Source organism: Salvelinus alpinus, chromosome 7, assembly GCF_045679555.1.
Source record: "Salvelinus alpinus chromosome 7, SLU_Salpinus.1, whole genome shotgun sequence".
NCBI classification, from domain to species: domain Eukaryota; kingdom Metazoa; phylum Chordata; class Actinopteri; order Salmoniformes; family Salmonidae; genus Salvelinus; species Salvelinus alpinus.
In genome coordinates, this window is record NC_092092.1 from 65717429 (window position 1) to 65736333 (window position 18905).

General features: G+C 43.5%; 2 protein-coding genes across 4 annotated transcripts in view; both read right to left on the reverse strand.

Moving 5' to 3' along the window:
• The window catches only part of LOC139581491 (myotilin-like), a 32499-nt gene that overhangs the window by 1211 nt on the left and 12383 nt on the right, over nt 1-18905 (reverse strand). For 2 of the 3 annotated variants that reach the window (XM_071411304.1, XM_071411302.1), the window contains exons 2-16: nt 14684-14742; nt 14380-14524; nt 14118-14183; nt 10898-11039; nt 10782-10805; nt 10530-10649; nt 10226-10394; nt 6324-7202; nt 6059-6206; nt 3786-3881; nt 2836-2873; nt 2003-2135; nt 1351-1558; nt 1095-1260; nt 725-858 (exon numbers count right to left, since the gene is read on the reverse strand). In XM_071411304.1, coding sequence (XP_071267405.1) covers nt 725-858; nt 1095-1260; nt 1351-1558; nt 2003-2135; nt 2836-2873; nt 3786-3881; nt 6059-6206; nt 6324-7202; nt 10226-10394; nt 10530-10649; nt 10782-10805; nt 10898-11039; nt 14118-14183; nt 14380-14524; nt 14684-14691 — 2476 coding nt within the window. In that variant the 5' untranslated portion in view covers nt 14692-14742. The remainder of the gene's footprint in view (nt 1-724; nt 859-1094; nt 1261-1350; nt 1559-2002; nt 2136-2835; nt 2874-3785; nt 3882-6058; nt 6207-6323; nt 7203-10225; nt 10395-10529; nt 10650-10781; nt 10806-10897; nt 11040-14117; nt 14184-14379; nt 14525-14683; nt 14743-18905) is intronic. The other variant, XM_071411305.1, reaches the window with a different exon arrangement.
• The window catches only part of LOC139581490 (mitogen-activated protein kinase kinase kinase kinase 4-like), a 143031-nt gene continuing 138600 nt past the window's right edge, over nt 14475-18905 (reverse strand). Inside the window, exons 33-34 of the transcript XR_011676241.1 lie at nt 14684-14742; nt 14475-14524 (exon numbers count right to left, since the gene is read on the reverse strand). The gene's annotated coding sequence lies outside the window, so the exon portion shown is untranslated. The remainder of the gene's footprint in view (nt 14525-14683; nt 14743-18905) is intronic.

Genomic DNA, 18905 nt, shown 5'->3' on the forward strand with positions numbered 1-18905 from the left:
ATTTAGTAAGCCCGAGTGGACAGAGCAAAATACACACTCACCTGATCTATTACAGACTTGACGACTTCAGCGAGCTAGGCTGAATGGAGGTTAACCTCATCATGACTGCTCTCGGTCCGCGTAACAGATGGCATGTTATGTGATCGAGGGGAAATACAATAGCCAGCCAGGCCCGCATTTCCCTAGTAATAATATATCTGCTATGGGTTTCTAATCAGCCTTTACAACCTGCACTGCCATGGCAACCATTTGCGGGACAAGGGATACATTCCAGGGAATTACCCTCTATTTACACTGGAGAAACGCAAGCTAGAAAGAGGCCCCTCTGCTTCATTCTAACAGGAGAAAGTGCTACGAATATTGAATAACAGAACATTTCCCCCTGCTGCTACAGTACATAAGTTATTGTACAACACTGGTAATTCATGGTACACTAGTGCAGTATGCCATTGCCATTTCACTGCCCTGCCATAGCAGACATTCTGAGTGCAAGGTTACAACTTTGTCTGTCTCAGCTGTAATCCCTGCTTGTCCCACTAGTGCAGATGTCAGCATGAGGACAGCTGTGTAGGGCCACAGGAGGTTGATGGCCAAAGCCTTGGTGGTGTTTATGAGTTGAATTCTAAACAGCTACCATGGACAGGGAACAGCCAATTTACCTCTGAACTGAACACTAGTCTGTGCTTAACTTCAAACCACACACAAATGCACAAGGTCCACTTACTTCCTACATCCAGTCTGGCATTGCAGGTGGACATGCCGGCCTCATTGATGGCAGACAGGGTGTACCAGCCTGCATCAGATTTGACTAGCCTCTCAATGAGCAGGCACTGACTTCCTGTGCCGTCCTGGTACAGGCTGGGAGACAAACATCAGGCCTGGATTAACCTCTAATGGAATCAATAGAACCTCTCACTTTCAGCTAAGAGGTTCACGTTACCTAGCAAAGCTATATCAGCTAATTAGCACATGTACACTTCAGATATATTCTACTCAGCTAAGGGACAGAAATCACCATCTCTACTGTGAGTATTTCTCCTTCTAAAAAAGGTATACAAACACCCTGAAAGTGATGGAATTGAAGTTCCACCCACCTCATTCTGGTGGGGTCAATGCGTAGCATGTCTTTGTCTTTCTTCCAGAAGAGCTTTGGTGGAGGGGAGGCAGCCACCTTAGACTCTAACCTCACTGTGTCCCCCTCCAAGGCACGAGAGTTCAGCATCTTCTGGACGAAGGTAGGGGGGCGAAGCACCTCCTGGGCTGGAGATGAGGGGTTGGGGTGAAGGTGGAGCAGTGTCATCAATGCTAAGCGATGGGAAATGATTTGACAGTAGTCAAAACAGCCCTTACCGATAACCTCCAGTTTCATGGAGAAGCGGTTCTCCCCGGCGCGGTTCCTGGCAATACACTCGTAGACTCCGGAGTGATGCACCGTCACGATCTCAATGATGAAGGAGTGCACGCCCTTCTCACACACCAGCATCTTGTGGTAGTCGTCTGGACGGATTGCTTTACCATCCAGGTACCAGGCCACGTCTGGGGTGGGCAGACCCCCCACCTGAAGGCACAGCCAGAGGTGTATTCATTAGGGGGAAAAAACTGACTGAAACAGGGAGGGACAACCTGACCTGCCCAATAAGAAAATAAATTGCTACGTGTGTACTAATGAATAGGACCCTGGGAGAGTGTGGACTACTAGGGGTCATGAGGGGGCGTAGTGCAAGGGCCCAGAGTGGGGGGTGATAAGGAGTAGAGCGCAGCTTTTACAACCTGGTTATTCTAGTCACAGGGGCTATTGGGTTTCATGTTTGGTCACCAGAGGCTTTCATTACACTTGAATAAAAGTGTTGCATGAGTCAGTGTCATAGTTCAACAAGGTCTTTACAGAAGATACCTCAGCAATAAGTTCCTACATAGGAAATGGATCCCAGCTATAAATGTTGAATGAGTCCAGTTATCAACATGCATTACTAAACTGATTAGAGCGTATCCAGTTCTGTACCTTGAAGTGGATCCTACAGAACCTGCCCTCCTCCACCGTGAGGTCCTGAGGGACCTGGATGAAGCGCGGGGCATAGCACTTCTCCTGGATGGCTGAGCCCTCGTTGACATCAGTACCAGAGTGGTGTTTGCCCCTTAAATTATAAGAAAAAGCGAGAGAATGAAAGAGCGAGAAAGAATGAAAGAGCGAGAAAGCAAAAGGAGAGGATAGGAACAAAGGTGCTTTCATTCATAACTGCTCTGATGGCTGAATGAGGGAGTTCTCATGCAGACAACAGAGCTCACTCTTCTCATCTTTTCAGGTTCAGAGAGCTAATTGAACTAATGAATTGTGCTGCATCACCATTCATGCTGAACAACAGTACACAAAACCCCATAACATTGACAAGCAAATTAACAACAAACCAACTCACTTCAAGCAGCACAGCATGTGCCCTTTACATACAGTATATCATCATTGGAAGACAAGGCAATCCCAGGAAATACCAGTGAGGAAGCCACACAGATATGTCAGCGCGCTCAGTACATGGTCTATAATTGTCCTCGTTACGGCATGGCCGGGGGGGAACCGGAGCCCGTGGTAGACGGTGGAAACGGCACAAACACACGGCAGTGCCAGGAAACCCAAACCGGATCAGAACCTGCCTCCCAATCCCAGACCTCAAGCCTCATTCACACATATCTCCACCCTCACGTGGAGCACTGCGCCCCTCTCATCACCTACTGCTTCATTATGTAATGCAGTAAACATTCCATACCAGCATCACTGTATACCAGTATATAATGTACTATCAATTTAGGCACATGCTTTTGCCGTCCGTTGGTGAAAGGTACCATATCCCTCCGGTGTTACGTCCCTCTGGTGATTCTGGCTGCAAGAGAAGACAGAGAGATTTGGGAATTAAAAGTATGCAATGGACCCGTCTGTGTGTAAAACCATTCCTATACTGTTTATAGGCTGCGATTCATCTCTGCCTCTACACTAGCCAACACTAAAGTTGACCCACAAAGGTTGTCTAGGTTCAAGGCTGCACCTTCTCCTGAAATGCATTACTTTGAAACAACCTTTTTAAATAACCAGACTTGCTAATCTTCCTAAGTACATGACACTATGCCTAGGACAATGGGGATGGTTGGATGTAGAGGGCTAGGGGCTATACCTGTGGTGTGGGCACATGTGTTGTACTGTGTGTGGTGGTCTCTTCCCAGCATCCTACACTACAAATCCCTGGGAAAATGCTGCTTTGGCACACAATCTTCACCCCTGCTATTTCTAGCTGCATTCTTTGAAGAGCGCTGTGGATTGGCTGTAGACTTATCTCCTGTGACTGAAGAGGACAACAGAGCCAGAGGCCAGTCCCATTGTGTGAGGAGGATTCAGGGGTGATGGACAGTGACAGAGGACTAGTCACATACGGTACAAGGAACATCCTGTCTAACCTAAAACCCACATACTATTAGTAACGACGGCTCCCAGCCTGACAAACTATTATCAGAACATTTGGAAACATACAGTAGCATGGCAAAATATGTATCATTTAAATATAATGACTTGAGCTAAGTGAACTACTGTATTGAGGAAAAGTGTACTTTCTATGCCTGTGATGTGGTTGTCCCACCTAACTATCAAGATGAATGCACTAAGTCTCTCTGGATAAGAGCATCTGCTAAATGACTCAAATATCAAATGTAAATGTCTAAGTGCAGGTACCTCCCTAAATAACTTTCCTACAAACCAAATGGGCTGTACTGGATGATGTAGAAGTGATATGCGTATATTATACCTGGTCGGGTTGTGAGTCAGAGGAATTCTCAAAGACAGAGGCAGCGTTATCTGGACCCAGCAACCTCCGAGCCATGCGCTCCTCATAGGACCGCTTCTGTCAAGAGACAGACAGTAAACCAGCCACTGTTCAGTCAGTATACTGCAAAATGCCAGTAGGTCCCAATTTGTTAATTGGAAGCAATATGGTGGAAACTCCACCACTGAAATCTTTCTACCTATTAAGATGCTTCAGATCTGCAAACGTGGAAGGGTTATGGATAAGTTGGAAGGGGTAGGGAGTGAATTGGGACCAGTGGTGCCAGTAAATCTGTCCATAGTGCAGCCTCCAATGTTATTGGGTCTATATCAACACAACAGCTACCTTGTGTTGATCATATTATACTGGTCCACTAAGCCCCTGGGATTCCAATGAAGCCTCCATTCATTGGAAGTTGGTTTCTATTGAAGAATGAACCTGGCATCAAGGATATTGTGTGTCCTTGACATTAACACAGTAAGGCTACAAGGGAATGATAAATTACTAAATCCATATTTTCCTCTTGCATAGTTGCCAGGGCCACATTGTGGTATTAAATGGTCTGATGTACACTGATATGGGTTCAAATCAAATAGGAACCACACATTTTCATGTACAGCATTCATATGGTAGTGGAGTAAACAAACACTTATTTAATGTGGTTTGGGATTAAACTAACATTTAGATTGTAGCATCTGTCTTGACTCACATATTATACATTTCCCTATCCACATACATACCAGTCGTAAGTTTGGACACCTACTCATTCAAGGGTTTCTTTATTTTTACCATTTTCTACATTGTAGAATAATAGTGAAGACATCAAAACTATGAAATAACACATATGGAATCATGTAGTAACCAACAAAAAAAGTTTAAAAAATCCAAATCTATTTTATATTCTTCAAAAGAAGCCACCCTTTGCACACTCTTGGTATTCTCTCAACCAGCTTCATGAGGAATGCTTTTCCAACCATCTTGAAGGAGTTCCCACATATGCTGAGCACTTGTTGGCTGCTTTTCCGTCACTGAGGTCCAACTCATCCCAAACCATCTCAATTGGGTTGTGGAGACCAGGTCATCTGATACAGCACTCCCCTTCTTGGTCAAATAGCCCTTACACAGCCTGGAGGTGTTTTGGTTCATTGTCCTGTTGAAAAACAAATTATAGTCCCATTAAGCCCAAACCAGATGGGATGGCGTATCACTGCAGAGTGCTGTGGTAGCCATGCTGGTCAAGTGTGCCTTGAATTCTAAATAAATCACTAACGGTGTCACCAGTAAAGAAACCCCACACCACCTCCTCCATGCATCACTGTGGGAACCACACATGCGGAGATCATACGTTCACCTACTCTGCGTCACAAAGACACGCCAGTTTGAACCAAAAATCTCACATTTGGACTCATCAGACCACAGGAAATAATTCCACCGGTCTAATGTCAATTGCTCATGTTACTTGGCCCAAGCAAGTCTTCTTATTGGTGTCCTTTAGTAGTGGTTTGTTTGCAGCAATTCGCTCATGACGGCCTGATTCACACAGTCTCCTCTGAACAGTTGATGTTGAGATGTGTCTGTTACTTTAACTCTGAAGCATTTCTTTGGCCTGCAATTTCTAAGGCTGGTAACTCTAGTGAACTTATCCTCTGCAGCAGAGGTAACTCTGGGTCTTTCTTTCCTGTGGCGGTCCTCATGAGAGCCAGTTTCATCATAGCGCTTGATGGTGTTTGCGATTGCACTTGAAGAAACTTCAAAGTTCTTGAAATGTTCTTCATGTCTTAAATTAATGGACTGAAGTTTCTCTTTGCTTATTTGAGCTGTTCTTGCCATAATATGGACTTGGTCTTTTACCAAACAGGGCTATCTTCTGTATACCACCCCTACCTTGTCACAACACAACTGATCGGCTCAAACACATTAAGGAAAGAAATTCCACAAATTAACTTTTAACAAGGCACGCCTGTTAATTGAAATGCATTCCAGGTGACTACCTCATGAAGCTGGTTGAGAGAATGCCAAGAGTGTGCAAAGCTGTCATCAAGGCAAAGGGTGGCTACTTTGAAGAATCTCAAATATAAAATATATTTTGATTACTACATGATTCCATATGTGTTATTTCATAGTTTTATTCTACAATGTAGAAAATAGTAAAAAATTAAGAAAAGTGTCCAAACTTTTGACTGATACTGTATATCCACACAAAAACAAACATTTCCCTCCCCACTGACGCCAGGTCAGTTTGTTAAAATGGATACCTGGCTGTTTTGCCTACGGGCCTCTTTGGTACGCAGCTTCTTCTCCAGATCCTGGATCAGGGCGTCCTTGGAGCCCTGGATATCCTCATCCGTGTTGCGGGACCCTGACCTAGGAACAGGAGCCTTCTTCAGGGTGTGCTTGGGAAGGCTGGGGAGGGAACGAGAACGGGATAGCCAGAAGAGAACCATTAACACTAAAAACGTAATGCTATTACATACTAGTAATATTACATTTTATTTACTGTTAAAAAATATAGAAACTCACATGTTTGGGGTCCCTCTGTAGCTAGGAGGCAGAGACACACATGGGGGAGGAGGAAAGGGGGGCTGTGGCGTGGAAACTGGTGGGGGGGGTGGAGAGTGGGGAGACTGACTCATAGGCAGACTCTGTGTAGGGAGAGACAGTCCCTGTCCCATGTGCAGGGAGGCATCAAACCTGGGCTTGGGAAGAGGGCTGGGGGGGTTGAGGGAGTTTGGGGAGAGAGCTGGGGATAGAGGCTGAGGAATAGACATGGGAGCAGGCTTGTAATGTGGGGTGGACTGAGAGGGCAGGACAGAGCAGAGGAAGGCAGCTGGAGAGGACTGGGGCTTGGGCTCAGGTGGGGCTGGGACACCGGCGTAGGCCCTGGGGGTGAGAGTGATAGTGGAGCGCATGGGGGCGCAAGAGGGGGACATGGACTGGGCAGCAGAGGAGGTAGGAGGAGGAGGATCACGAGGGAACACCGTCAGCCGTGAGGATGCAGGTGTGGAAATGGGGAAGCTCAGATTGGAAGAGGAAGGAGAGGCCTTGCTGCTGTTCCCGTTGGGCTGAGGCATAGCCTTGGCGACATTGTAGCTGGGGGCCTGAAAGGCTGGCTGAGACTGGATGAACTGGCGTGGCCGGGCATAGTTGAAGGCACTGGGGGCAAAAAGGCTGGGGGAGAAGGTGGGCAGGTCATCCACACTGCTGCTCATGCTACTGCCTCCAAAGTCTCTTGAGTTCTGGAAGCTGGGCTTGCTGGGAGTGAACAGTTTGGGGGTTGTTTTTTTGGTTCTGCAGGCTTTATGTGACCTCAGACCCTCTGAGCTGTGGATACCCTCTTCACTCACACTGAAGGGCTCCTCTAGGCTTTTACTGCAGCTCTGCAGCTCTGAATCTGGACACCTGAAAGGGAAAACACTTTGGTAACTTAATTTGCATTACTCAAGTTAACTGGACAAGTGGTGACCATAGAAGCAACATTCCTTCCTACAACAAAACTGTTACACCAGTACCCACCCATGCACAGCCTTCTTAAAAAGGTGGAAAGTCCATTTTCAGTTGCCCCTTTTTGCATAGTAATAGTTCATCTGTGTGCAATTCCCTTTGTCTTGCCGTACACACGTAAAATAAACATTACTTGAACACAAACAGTGTCCACATGACCTTCAAGAGAAGTGGACACGTTGCTGTATGTTTCTAATAAAGTGTGAGTGGCTAAATCAGGAGGCTGACATTAGCTGGCAGGTGCTGCTCATCTAACTCCGACACCCGGGCCCATGTGACGAGCATTGTGGGTAAGAGCAGAGCAGGCTACACTGTCGCCAACGATCATCAACAGAATCACGCAGGGTCTAGAAACAACTCAACTTATTTCTACTCAATGCTAAAGGTCATTCAGAAAGAAATGATCAAACCAAGATGATTATCTGTGTTGTAGAATAAGGAGTTGTCACCTCTGCACATGATTTACTCAGTAATCGTTCCAACTCAATAAGGCCCTGCTCTTTAGTGTCAAACCTTAAATTCAGTATACATTCCCTCGATCTCTGACAGATGGAGAGAGCAGCAGCACACCACACAAGCTGGTGTCTCTGTCCATTATGTAACGGGCCAGGGTACTTTGGGAACAGTGGAATGGTATGACCTGTGATCCAGAGGAGACACTGGGATAGAGAGAGATGCCATTGGAGTGCTCTGGTCCTCTCCCTGGAATGCAGCCAGTTTTCCTTTTGTGGAACTCTGGCGGGACACTCAAGAGTATTTCACTACACTCGCAATAACATCTGCTAACCATGTGTATGTGACCAATAACATTTGATTTGAATCCGGGCAGGGGTGGCGGCCGACAATCTTTCCATTTTGAGGGAAATCAACAAAAGTAAATAGTGAGTGTTTTTGTTGATTCCATAGACGCAAGCCATTATTCAAAGACATATTGTCCTATTAAGCAGAACAGGTAGCGAGCCCAATGGAGAAGAGTGGACTGGTTGTTTTTACAAGTGGGCATAATTTAAACCTAATCACAGTAGTCTCAAATTGTCTGCTCTCAGAATCTTAGGAAAATGACTTGTCTATACAGTCTATTTTGGGACTTATAGCTTTGTGAACCACATCACTGAGAGAACGTGCATTTTTTTTATAAACCAGGGGGTATTGAAAAGGGTCCGGTCCCTGCCTAGTCAAATAAACAGACATTTGAGAATACTGTAGCTATTAGGCAATTCCACAGTAACAGAATGATGCCGACTCAGATTTCACTTTAAAATGTCAAACAAAAAACAAGGATTGCGAAGTTAAACAAACCATACAACTCTATACACAAGGACTGTTAATGTTAACAATTTCCACTTAAAATGTAATAAAAACCCACTTACTTGAACAGTGTAACATTTGGTAACAGAATGACAATTCCTGCTTTTTCTGTCATCATTCTGTTACCAAACTTTGCATCTGCACTGTTCAAGTAAATGTGATTTTGTAAAATGTGAGCGTCAGCATCCTTCTGTTACCATGGATTTGCTTTATTGTTAAACTACCACAAATACCATGCTCTAAAGACATTTCTTAAAACATTTACTGAACCATCACATTCCTATGAAATCACACAGTCACTACAGAGCAGCACCAACACACAAGCATCCCAATCCTGATATTTTTTCTACTAATTGGTCTTTTGACCAATCACATCAGTTATTTTACATCAGATCTTTTTCAGAGCTGATGCTATAGGTCAAAAGACCAATTAGTGTAAAAAATACCAGAATTGGGCTGCCTGTGTGAATGCAGCCAAAGTTTCTTTAACTCTTTGGTATGCAAATGTAAATGATAGTAATCCAAGTCTTGCCTATAGAGAGACCTCACTGACACTACACTTAATAAATTAAACGCTTGTGAAATGCAACACAGCCAAATACCTCCAAAATATACAATTCAACCAACTCCCTGAGTGAATCACTGATATGATATGCAGACATGAACGTCAACACTAACAGGTCATTTCCATTTACTTACTCAGAACATGACCACACAAGGTTTTATATAGACTACACATTTATATATTGCAATTGATTATAGAAAAACATAAATCAATTACAAACGTGCATAATAAATTGCACCTGTGACAAATGAATCAAACAATGCATTAAGCTTACCTGGATAAATGTTCCTAGATTAAATATCGTATGCTATTTCAACTTCAATAAAGGCTGCACCGCAGAGGAGAGTTAAATGTTTGTGATAAGAGTTGGAGTGCAACAGGTCCGTAGTAACTTGTGTACACCCACATTGGGTATGCAGAATGACGTGCGCGCCGACTCACAGGTGATTTCAGAGCGCGGCTGTAATGCGACCCCTGACCTGCATTTATTTTTATTTACATGTCACAGTCGCCCCCATTCGTTGTGCCTTTCTAGCATACACACAAGCCTTTATAATCTCCTATTTAATAACATGGTATAAACTTAGTTCCTTGTATTATCTAAAATAAAACATGTTTTTTAAGGACAACTAGGCTAAATAATCCCCTCCCTGTTATTATAATCAGATGATAAACCATCTTCAAACCAAACTACCAGCGCTGTAAGTAATACCTCTCTTAATCAAGTCCTAATTAATTAATTAATGTACACAGAGAATTCGATCATACAACTTTTTAAACTGTTGCAGCCTACCAGCAACTTCAAAACAAGGCAATAGCCCACTCTTGTGGCAGTTGAATCAAAATGACTTTAGGGAAACACTGTATTTCTCTGAGCTCTGCATCCCTGCTAAAGCAAAGATTACCTATAAGATAATTCCTCAAAATTTTACATTTACATTATTGATAGGTATTTTGATAAAAAAAATACTGTCTCACAGAACAGCATACTGGACATTCATCTTTCAATTTGAGGGTTTTTGCAGGATGTTAGAAGAGTTGAACTCACTGTTCTTCAAGTGGGTGACCAATCTCACAGACTGGGCTCTCGGGCCACTCTGGAGGAGGAATCCCTGCTATGTCATGAAGTAAAGAGGGAAAGTCATAAGGTTCCAGCCTGGTAGACTCTAAGGACTGCTCATCCGTGGGCGTCTCTTTCTCCTTCTGCTCTTCTAGGTCTGGACACAGACGTGGTCACATTGTCAGAATGTATTTCAGGATTGTATGTAGTTTACAGTGGATGAAGAAAGCTGTGCAGAAGCACAACAGTAGTCTCGTGTGTCTGACCAGTTCTGAAGCTAGTCTCTACTCACCTAGGTACACCTCCAGTATGGCGTCGCATGATACTGTTCCCAACTGATTCCCAGCTATACATTTGAACAACCCAGAGTCCTCTGGGAAGGCCTCGGGGATGACAAGGGTCCACAGCTCCTCTGTAGAGGTAGGAGAGGAGGACATACCAGCACCAATGTATCAGGTTTGATTGGTCATCTTATAGTGGTAAACAGGGGTAAATGTGTCCTTCAATAGCCAACAGTGGGCCTTGGGTATGTTTTCCAACTCACCTGGCACTGATGCAGAAGTAGCCTCTGAAAAAGGAGGAGAACGTTAAGAGCATTTCTATTTAGTGTCTGAAAGGTCATTCTTGGTCTGTTTCACACTGTGATCTACTGCTACTTACTCTTTCTGAGGATGTGGAAGTCAGCTGAGTCCACTATCTGCTCGTTCTCACGGTACCACAGAACCTGCAGTGGTGGCGTTCCACCAATACGGCACTCTAGAACCACCAGCTGACCCTTGACCGTGCTGATGTCATGGAGACGCTGGACACAGGAGAGAAGTGGATCAAAGCTAATGGCTGTTGACACCCACATACTATCACCACCAAGCTCCTCCTATCTCAACCAGTCTCCTCACCTCAGCCCTACGCTCATACAGTGGGTACCCAGCTGTTAGTCATTTAATAGACGCTCTTATCCAGACTTACAGTAGTGAGTGCATACTTTTTCGTAGCTGTTTAGGGAACAATCGTTAACAAACCTCTGACAGCAATTACAGTTTTTCTCAATTGCTAAAACACTAAAACCCATTGGCTGAACAAAGTTCTCAGTTGCCTGGACTCATTTAGCTAATTATGCAGTCTATTGTCAATACCTTAAACCATTTCACATGGTAAAACACAATTTGCAGATCTCACTTAGACTTTTCAACAAAACTCTAAACACATTCTCAAAACACATTCTGCACTCTAATGCACATGTCATCCATACTGGTAAACACAAGTGGCAACAATCAAATACAAATAGAGAACACATGTCATTGATTGAACACAACCACTAAAAATTGATTTAACCTGTTTCAAATGATGCGACACAACCAATATAAGCCAGTTCAGAGAGCAAACAGGTTGTTGAAGGTGGGAAGGAGAAAGTCTGAGAATGGATTAAAGAAACAATGTGAGAAGACGAGGACGTGTGTGTGTATGCGAGGTGGGCGAAGAGGAGGAGGGCAAGAAAGAGGAAGAGGAGGAAGACAAAGAGTGGAAATATCTGATGAAATTCGAGCAACAGTTATAGACCATGTTCTTGTCCATGGACTGACAATGAGGGAAGCAGGACTTAGAGTGCAACCCAATTTGAGCTGATTTTCTGTGTCCACCATAGTAAGGACATTCAGAGAAGAGAACAGGTACAGTATACTACTGTATTTTTGTAATTGCAAATTTACTGTACTACACTATATGCAGCTGTTTCAATAGACATTTGTAAAGTTAATCACTGTATGTATTGTACTGCATGAATATGTTTTGTAACTGCACAACTACTTTTTGTAGAATTGCAAGGCTGCCACATGCAGGTGGCAGGACAGCTATATTCACTCGGGAGCAAGAGGCCGTTATAGTTGGCATGGTCCTTCAAGGTAATGCAATACGACTGAGAAATCCAGGAACGAGTGATACAAGACAACACACACTTCCAGGGAATCGACAGTGTGAGCATTTCCACAATTGACTGTGTCCTCCATCGTAACAGGATGCGAATGAAACAAGTATACAGAGTACCTTTTGAGCGCAACTCACCAAGGGTGAAAGAACTGCGAGCTCAGTATGTGCAAGTAAGTGTACATTCAGAAACATTTACTGTAATCCAGATTGTCTAGAGTACTAACACATACTATGTGAATGACATTACTATTCAGTACATACAATGTATGTGAATCAGAAGCCTAATTGTACTCTACAGTATAGCACTGTCTCTGTACGACTTACAAAATCCTACATACAGTATATTGTATTTCTACACAGACAATATTTGACTTGGAATCCTTGGACAGACCCCATGAGTTCATCTTTGTCGATGAAGCAGGCTTCAATCTAACAAAGAGAAGAAGAGGCCGAAACATGATTGGACAGCAGGCCATTGTTGAAGTCCATGGTCAACGAGGTGGCAATGTCACAATCTGTGCTGCTATCAGCAACCATGGTGTTCAACATCACCTTGTTACACTCGGGCCATATAACACCCAGCACCTTCTAAGATTTATTGCCAATCTAAGAGATATTTTATTTGAGCAGCAGGTTCAAGAGCAGCAGGGTCAAGAGCTAAATGATAATCCCATTCCCACCTATGTGATAGTGTGGGACAATGTCAGTTTCCACCGAGCTGCTCAGGTAAGGGAATGGTTTAACATCAATGGGCAGTTTATGAACTTGTACCTCCCTCCATACTCGCCTTTCCTGAATCCGGTTGAGGAGTTTTTCTCCTCTTGGAGATGGAAAGTGTATGATAGACAACCCTACACCAGAGTAAATCTGCTGCAAGCCGTGGATTTAGCCTGTGGTGATATAGGTGAGGAATCATGTCAGGGCTGGATACGGCACACATGAGGCTTCTTCCCCCGTTGCCTAAGGAGGGACAATATTGCTTGTGATGTCGACAAAGTGCTCTGGCCTGACCCAGCCCAAAGACAAGAAGAAGCACATTGATCACATGTTTACTCCTTTGATTTTTGTCCCTTTTAGTATTGTATACTGTAGTACAGTGCATTGTAGGCTGTATACTGTACAATGGACAAATTGTATGGCCCTGAACATTGTGCTTTCCATTTATTAACAGTACTGACTGCTCAATAGATTTTGACTGGTTGCAGGTTCATATCAACAAAGAACAAGAATTACAGTATCACAGAGACAAAGGACAAGTTTGTGAGATGCAGGGTACAGTACTGTAAAAATAGGGGTACAAGGAGGAGGAAAAACAAAATTGCAAAGAGCAAAGCAGAGTAGTAATTTCTGATCAATTTTGAGCATGTTTTCGTTCATCAAAAGACAATGATGAAAAAATATGAATATTCTTTTAGATTAAAAATGTACTTCTCCCTGAGAATTGTATGTTTTGAACAATGTGTTTTCTATTTTACGGTGTATTGTTTACTGACTGCTTGAGAGTGTATATCATTTTGATCACTTTGTTTATGATTTGAGAGCAGTGTTTGATTTTGAACACAGGTAAAACTGTTTTGAGGCGAATGTTTCATCTTGCGAGAGGAGTCAGAGGTTATGTAAATAGTGCTTGAAGATGAGGTTTTGTGTTGAATGTTTTCAGGAAATGGAGCAAGGTTTCAGAAATTGTGTTTTAGCAATTGAGAAAAACTGTAAGAAAATGGTCTTTGTCATCTTTTGACTGAAAAGCTATGTCATATTCAGATAACTGCCTAGGACGTCATAAGGAACTAGAGTAGGTGTAAATCCATTTGAAACATCAAGGATCAGGCCACTGGACACACTGATATAAGGAGGAAGGATCCTTCATGAAATGTATATAGTGCCAACCCAACCTAAACCTTCAGTTCCATATTCAGTCACCAGATGGGGGTAAAGATGTATCCTGTATTTTTTTTACCTCGACAAAAGTTGGGGCGACGCCACCACCTTCTGAATACTGTCTGGGGTAGGATGGACTCTGTGTCTAGAAACAAGATGGAACAACAATCAGTAGATACCAAAATACAAAGTAGCACTGTCAATATGCTGTCTGTGGGTACATGACATCATCAATATTGATCAGGAGCAGTTGAAGCTGTTGAGTGTGTATATCGTGTGTGTGTTATAGAGGTGTGACGAGCTTGGTGAGTATGTGGAGTGTGTGTGTGTGTGTCAGGTACCCTCTGGGGGCTGATGCAGAGGGGCTGCACCAGGCTGGAGTGTCTCTGCTGCTGGATCACAGTGGAGGAAGAGGATGAGGATGAGGAGATTGCTTTGGAGGAGCTGGAGATGGTCAGGGACATGGTGCTGGTCTTCTTCTGAATGCTGCACAGACACAGACACACACACACACAGACCCCAAGACGGTGTGCAATCACACAGTTGTCCCCATGTCATTCCAATGTCTCAATATCTTACGGAAAATGATGTACTGGTTTTCATTGAAAATGTTTCATTCTAGTCATTCATGTCCTTTCAACCTACTGTGCCATGTTTCAGGCCTTTCCAGGGGGAGTGTCACTGTGTCCAATAGCTGCTGATTTCTATACAGAGGGGAGGGAGAATGAGCATGAGCTGCAGATGCTTATACCTGTTACACACCCATATCATTATTTCATTGTATACACCATAGTTCTTAAAGCTAACACCATTCAATCTTTCGCCAGACCAACTAAAGATGTACACTTCTCTACACTATGTGTGTGGTAAGTAGCCTAGTGGCTAGGAGTGTTGGGCCAGTAACCAAAAACGCTGCTGGTTTGAATCCCTGAGTTGACTAGATTATAAAATCTGTCGATGTGCCCTTGAGTAAGGCACTTAACCCCAATTGCTCCAGGGTCGCTCTCAATAATGGCTAATCCCATGCCGTGACCCCACTCTCTGAGGGTTTCTCAGGAGGAGCTGTGCAAAAAAGCCATTGCCATTACACACAAAAATATAAACGCAAGTGCTGGTTTCATGAACTGAAATCAAAGATCTCCGAAATGTTCCCTGCTGACTGCAGGAATGTCCACCAGAGCTGTTCCCAAAGAATTGACATAAGTTGTTTTAGAGAATTTGGCAGTACCAGCCTCACAACCGCAGAACACACCAGCCCAGGACCTCCACATCCAGCTTCTTCACCTGCGGGATCTTCAGATGGCGAGAGGGGGGGTACTTCTGTTTCTAATAAAACCCTTTTGTGGGGATAGACTCATTTTGATTGGCTGGGCCTGGCTCCCAAATGGGTGGATTTATGCCCTCTCTGGCCAACCCATGGCTGCGTCCCTACCCAGTAATGTGAAATACATAGATTAGGGCCTAATGAATGTATTTCAATTGACTGATTTCCTTATATGAACTGTAACTCAGCAAAATCTTTGAAATTATTGCATGTTGCATTTATATTTTTGTTCAGTATAAAAACACCCCCTATGTGACCGTACAAATGAAACATCCAAGGACACTGCACCTTGAGGTCCTGTCTTAATGTGACACCAAGTTTAACTGCCTGTGTGTGTGTTGTGTCAAAAGCCAACGACTGAGTGATCATCATGGTGTGTAAATGTTACATAATAATCTATCCATCTGAAGGATCATGTTGTTTGACTCAGAAAGGCACTGTTCATCTCCTTTAATCTCCCACAATCACCATGCTGATGGATACTGGCATGAACCTCTGTCTATTTATACAGAAAGGGGATCCCATTGGCCCACAGAGGGAGCTCAGCTTGGGGCCAAGACTCTACAACAATGTAAATCATGTGCTGTTGACTGAACCAACTCAGAAATATGGTACTGCAGGTTATTCCTGTGGAATACAGACACAATCCATGCAATAGTTTATTCTGGTCTTCATCAGAATAAGTTCCAAAGACAGAAAACCATTCTATTTGATGGGATTTCATATAACTGTATCTATCTGGAGATGCATCAGTGTTTGCCAGGAGATGCGTCAGTGTCTGCCAGGAGATGCATCAGTGTCTGCCAGGAGATGCGTCAGTGTTGGCCAGCATCTCAAACTCCCCTGCCCACACAATACAACAGCATTAGGGGAAGGTTCAACACTCCATCAGAGTAGCAACATGACACTCCTAAATGCTTCACATGAAAACAACAACACATCACACTGCTAAGAGGAGGACAGGATCACACAAAAAACACTAAACACACACTTCTTCTTCTTCCTGGCCAAGCACTGAGACATTTACTGATTGTACCAGATCAAATTTGACCAGGACAAGCAGATAGGCTAACAAGAAAAGCATCCACCATGTCACAGAGTTGGGAGGAAAATGGACATGTGTATGAGGTAACCCCAACACTCCAGAGAGATGGGGTTGTTAGTGTGAGTGGCACATGACCCTTAAAGCAGAGGCTCCATTTAACGACAGACAGACTGGATCTCATGATAGGATTGTCTTCAGGAGGGAAACCCGTCCGGTCGTCAGGGAGATACCTTCTTCTGAACACCCAGTCAGGTGATCTGATGATTCATCACTTCAACATATTAGATATGTGACATCTAACAAGTGGGCTTGTTTCAGACGTAAACCTTTCCATATGACACTGCTTTCACCCAGACCAGAATGGTGCATGGTATTCACAGTGTGCCCTGCATGAGATCCGGTGACTGGGCCTCCACCACCTATCAATGCCCTGGACCTGGAGGACTGGAAGACTGGAGGGATTTAGCTACTAGCTAGAAAGGAGCATCAGGACGAGAGGAAACCTGAGCTAAGTCACAGTCTAAATTTGTTTAGCCTTCTGTGAGTTGGATTTAGAAACACATGGCGTAAGATAAATCTTCCCTCCTCCTGGTCTGGAATGTCCACTGGAGACAAAGTGCTGTCCCAAATCCATAGTGGGCTTATTTCGCATATTCACACTAGTCGTCCCTTCGCTTGCTCCCCTCGCATTGTCCTCTTATTAAACAAAGGATCTAAAGACATTCCATCTCCTCTGTCCGGCAGTCGTCGTCATAAGAAACAACAATCCCATATTTTTGAGAGGCAAAGGAGGGAACATGAATGTAGAGGCCTTTTCCTCTACACATTACCAGGAGAGGCAGGGCATTGGACAGCTTTGGAGTGTTTAGAGGCATCACGTAAACAAGTACTGTCTCAATAGACATGCATGCCCTCTGAAACTACAGGTACATGAAATGGCCTTCTCTTTGCTAAGGTCTTATTTAAGCTTTATACAGTACCATTAACATTCAGCCACTTTCTCATCACATATAGAACATTGTGAAGGTCTAACACAGCATGTTCCTTGAATGTAGCATTCCTTTAGTTTGCTTTATCTGTCTTCAACAGTCGTCTGCCTCCTCTAGGAGCTTTCTGATTGTACTGCAGCTGGATCTTTAATACAGACTCATATCAATGTCCAGTCATGGAGTACATTCCATCCCAACCATCACAACACAACTCAGTAATGATACCACAGGCAGCTACTGTCCAGCAGGAGCTCATGTAACAGGAAGGATGCTGGAATCCTGTTCCGGTAGTTATTTAGAGGAATTTCCTGACAAAATGTCAAAAACATAAAACAATTAGAGAGTGTCATTTCCCCAAATTTGAAACCCTTATTCAAGCTTTTCAAAGACCTCTCTGATGAGAATAGGCTACCCGTCCTGTTGGGGGAGGACGCAGAGAGCTGTGGGTTGGCAGCGCACTACATTGCTGACTGCCAAAAGATGAGGGACAGTGTCTGACAGACCAACCAACTTGCACAATGTTGTTATATGTATATAAATTATTGTTATATGTATATATATTATTGTTATATGTATGGTTATTTTGACCTTTGATTATTGTTGTTAATGTTGTCCCGTTGACCAACTGCTATAGCTGATATTGTCCTTTGTGCCTCACTTGGTAGAGCATGGCACTTGGAATGCCAGGGTTGTGGGTTAGATTCCCATGGATGAAGTATGAAAATGTATGCACTCACGACTTAAGTTGCTCTGGATATGAGTGTCTGCTAAACAATTGTGGACTATAATTGAATATTTGTTGACTGTGTTCTAATCATCAAGCCATTACACAAGTCAATAGGTCTTGGAATTGTCTACACAGGGACTGATTTAGAGTGAGAACCACAGGATCCCTGGGGGACAATCAGAGCTTTCAGTTTGCAAAGTGCATTGCAGAAGCATGTTTGGCCTGGCCAAATGTCCCTTCCATCACCCTGGAATGCCAACCCACTGGGCACAAACTGGTTTTGTCAATGTATTGTGATGTGGAAAATACATTGGATTTGAAGAAAGTCACTGTTGTTTTCAGGGTGAAATGTCAATGTCATCATGGTAACCAAATTTCTAACCTTGTATAAAATATTTTGAATTTGTACCTTGAAAGCAACGTCAGATCTTCAACATAATTTCCACTATCAGAAAAAAATGTCTGGGCAACACCTCCTACTGGAGAATTGATCTATCTACAGTATACCTTTGGTCTCCCATCCAGGCTTGTAACCAAGCCCAGCCCTGCTTAGCTATAATAGTTGTTACTGACTATTATTAATTGTGAGAATTGTTAGAATTTTTGCAGAGAAATCTCAACTAAATCACTGCTGCTATGAAAGTCATTAGAAATGGAAGGTTTAACAGAGCAAATGAAATGGAACCAAACTTTAACAGTCAAATATCATCAATGAGGCTATTTAGGACTATATAGCATTTGTAAAGTCATCAACAGCTATTGTTTCAATTCAACCCAGGATT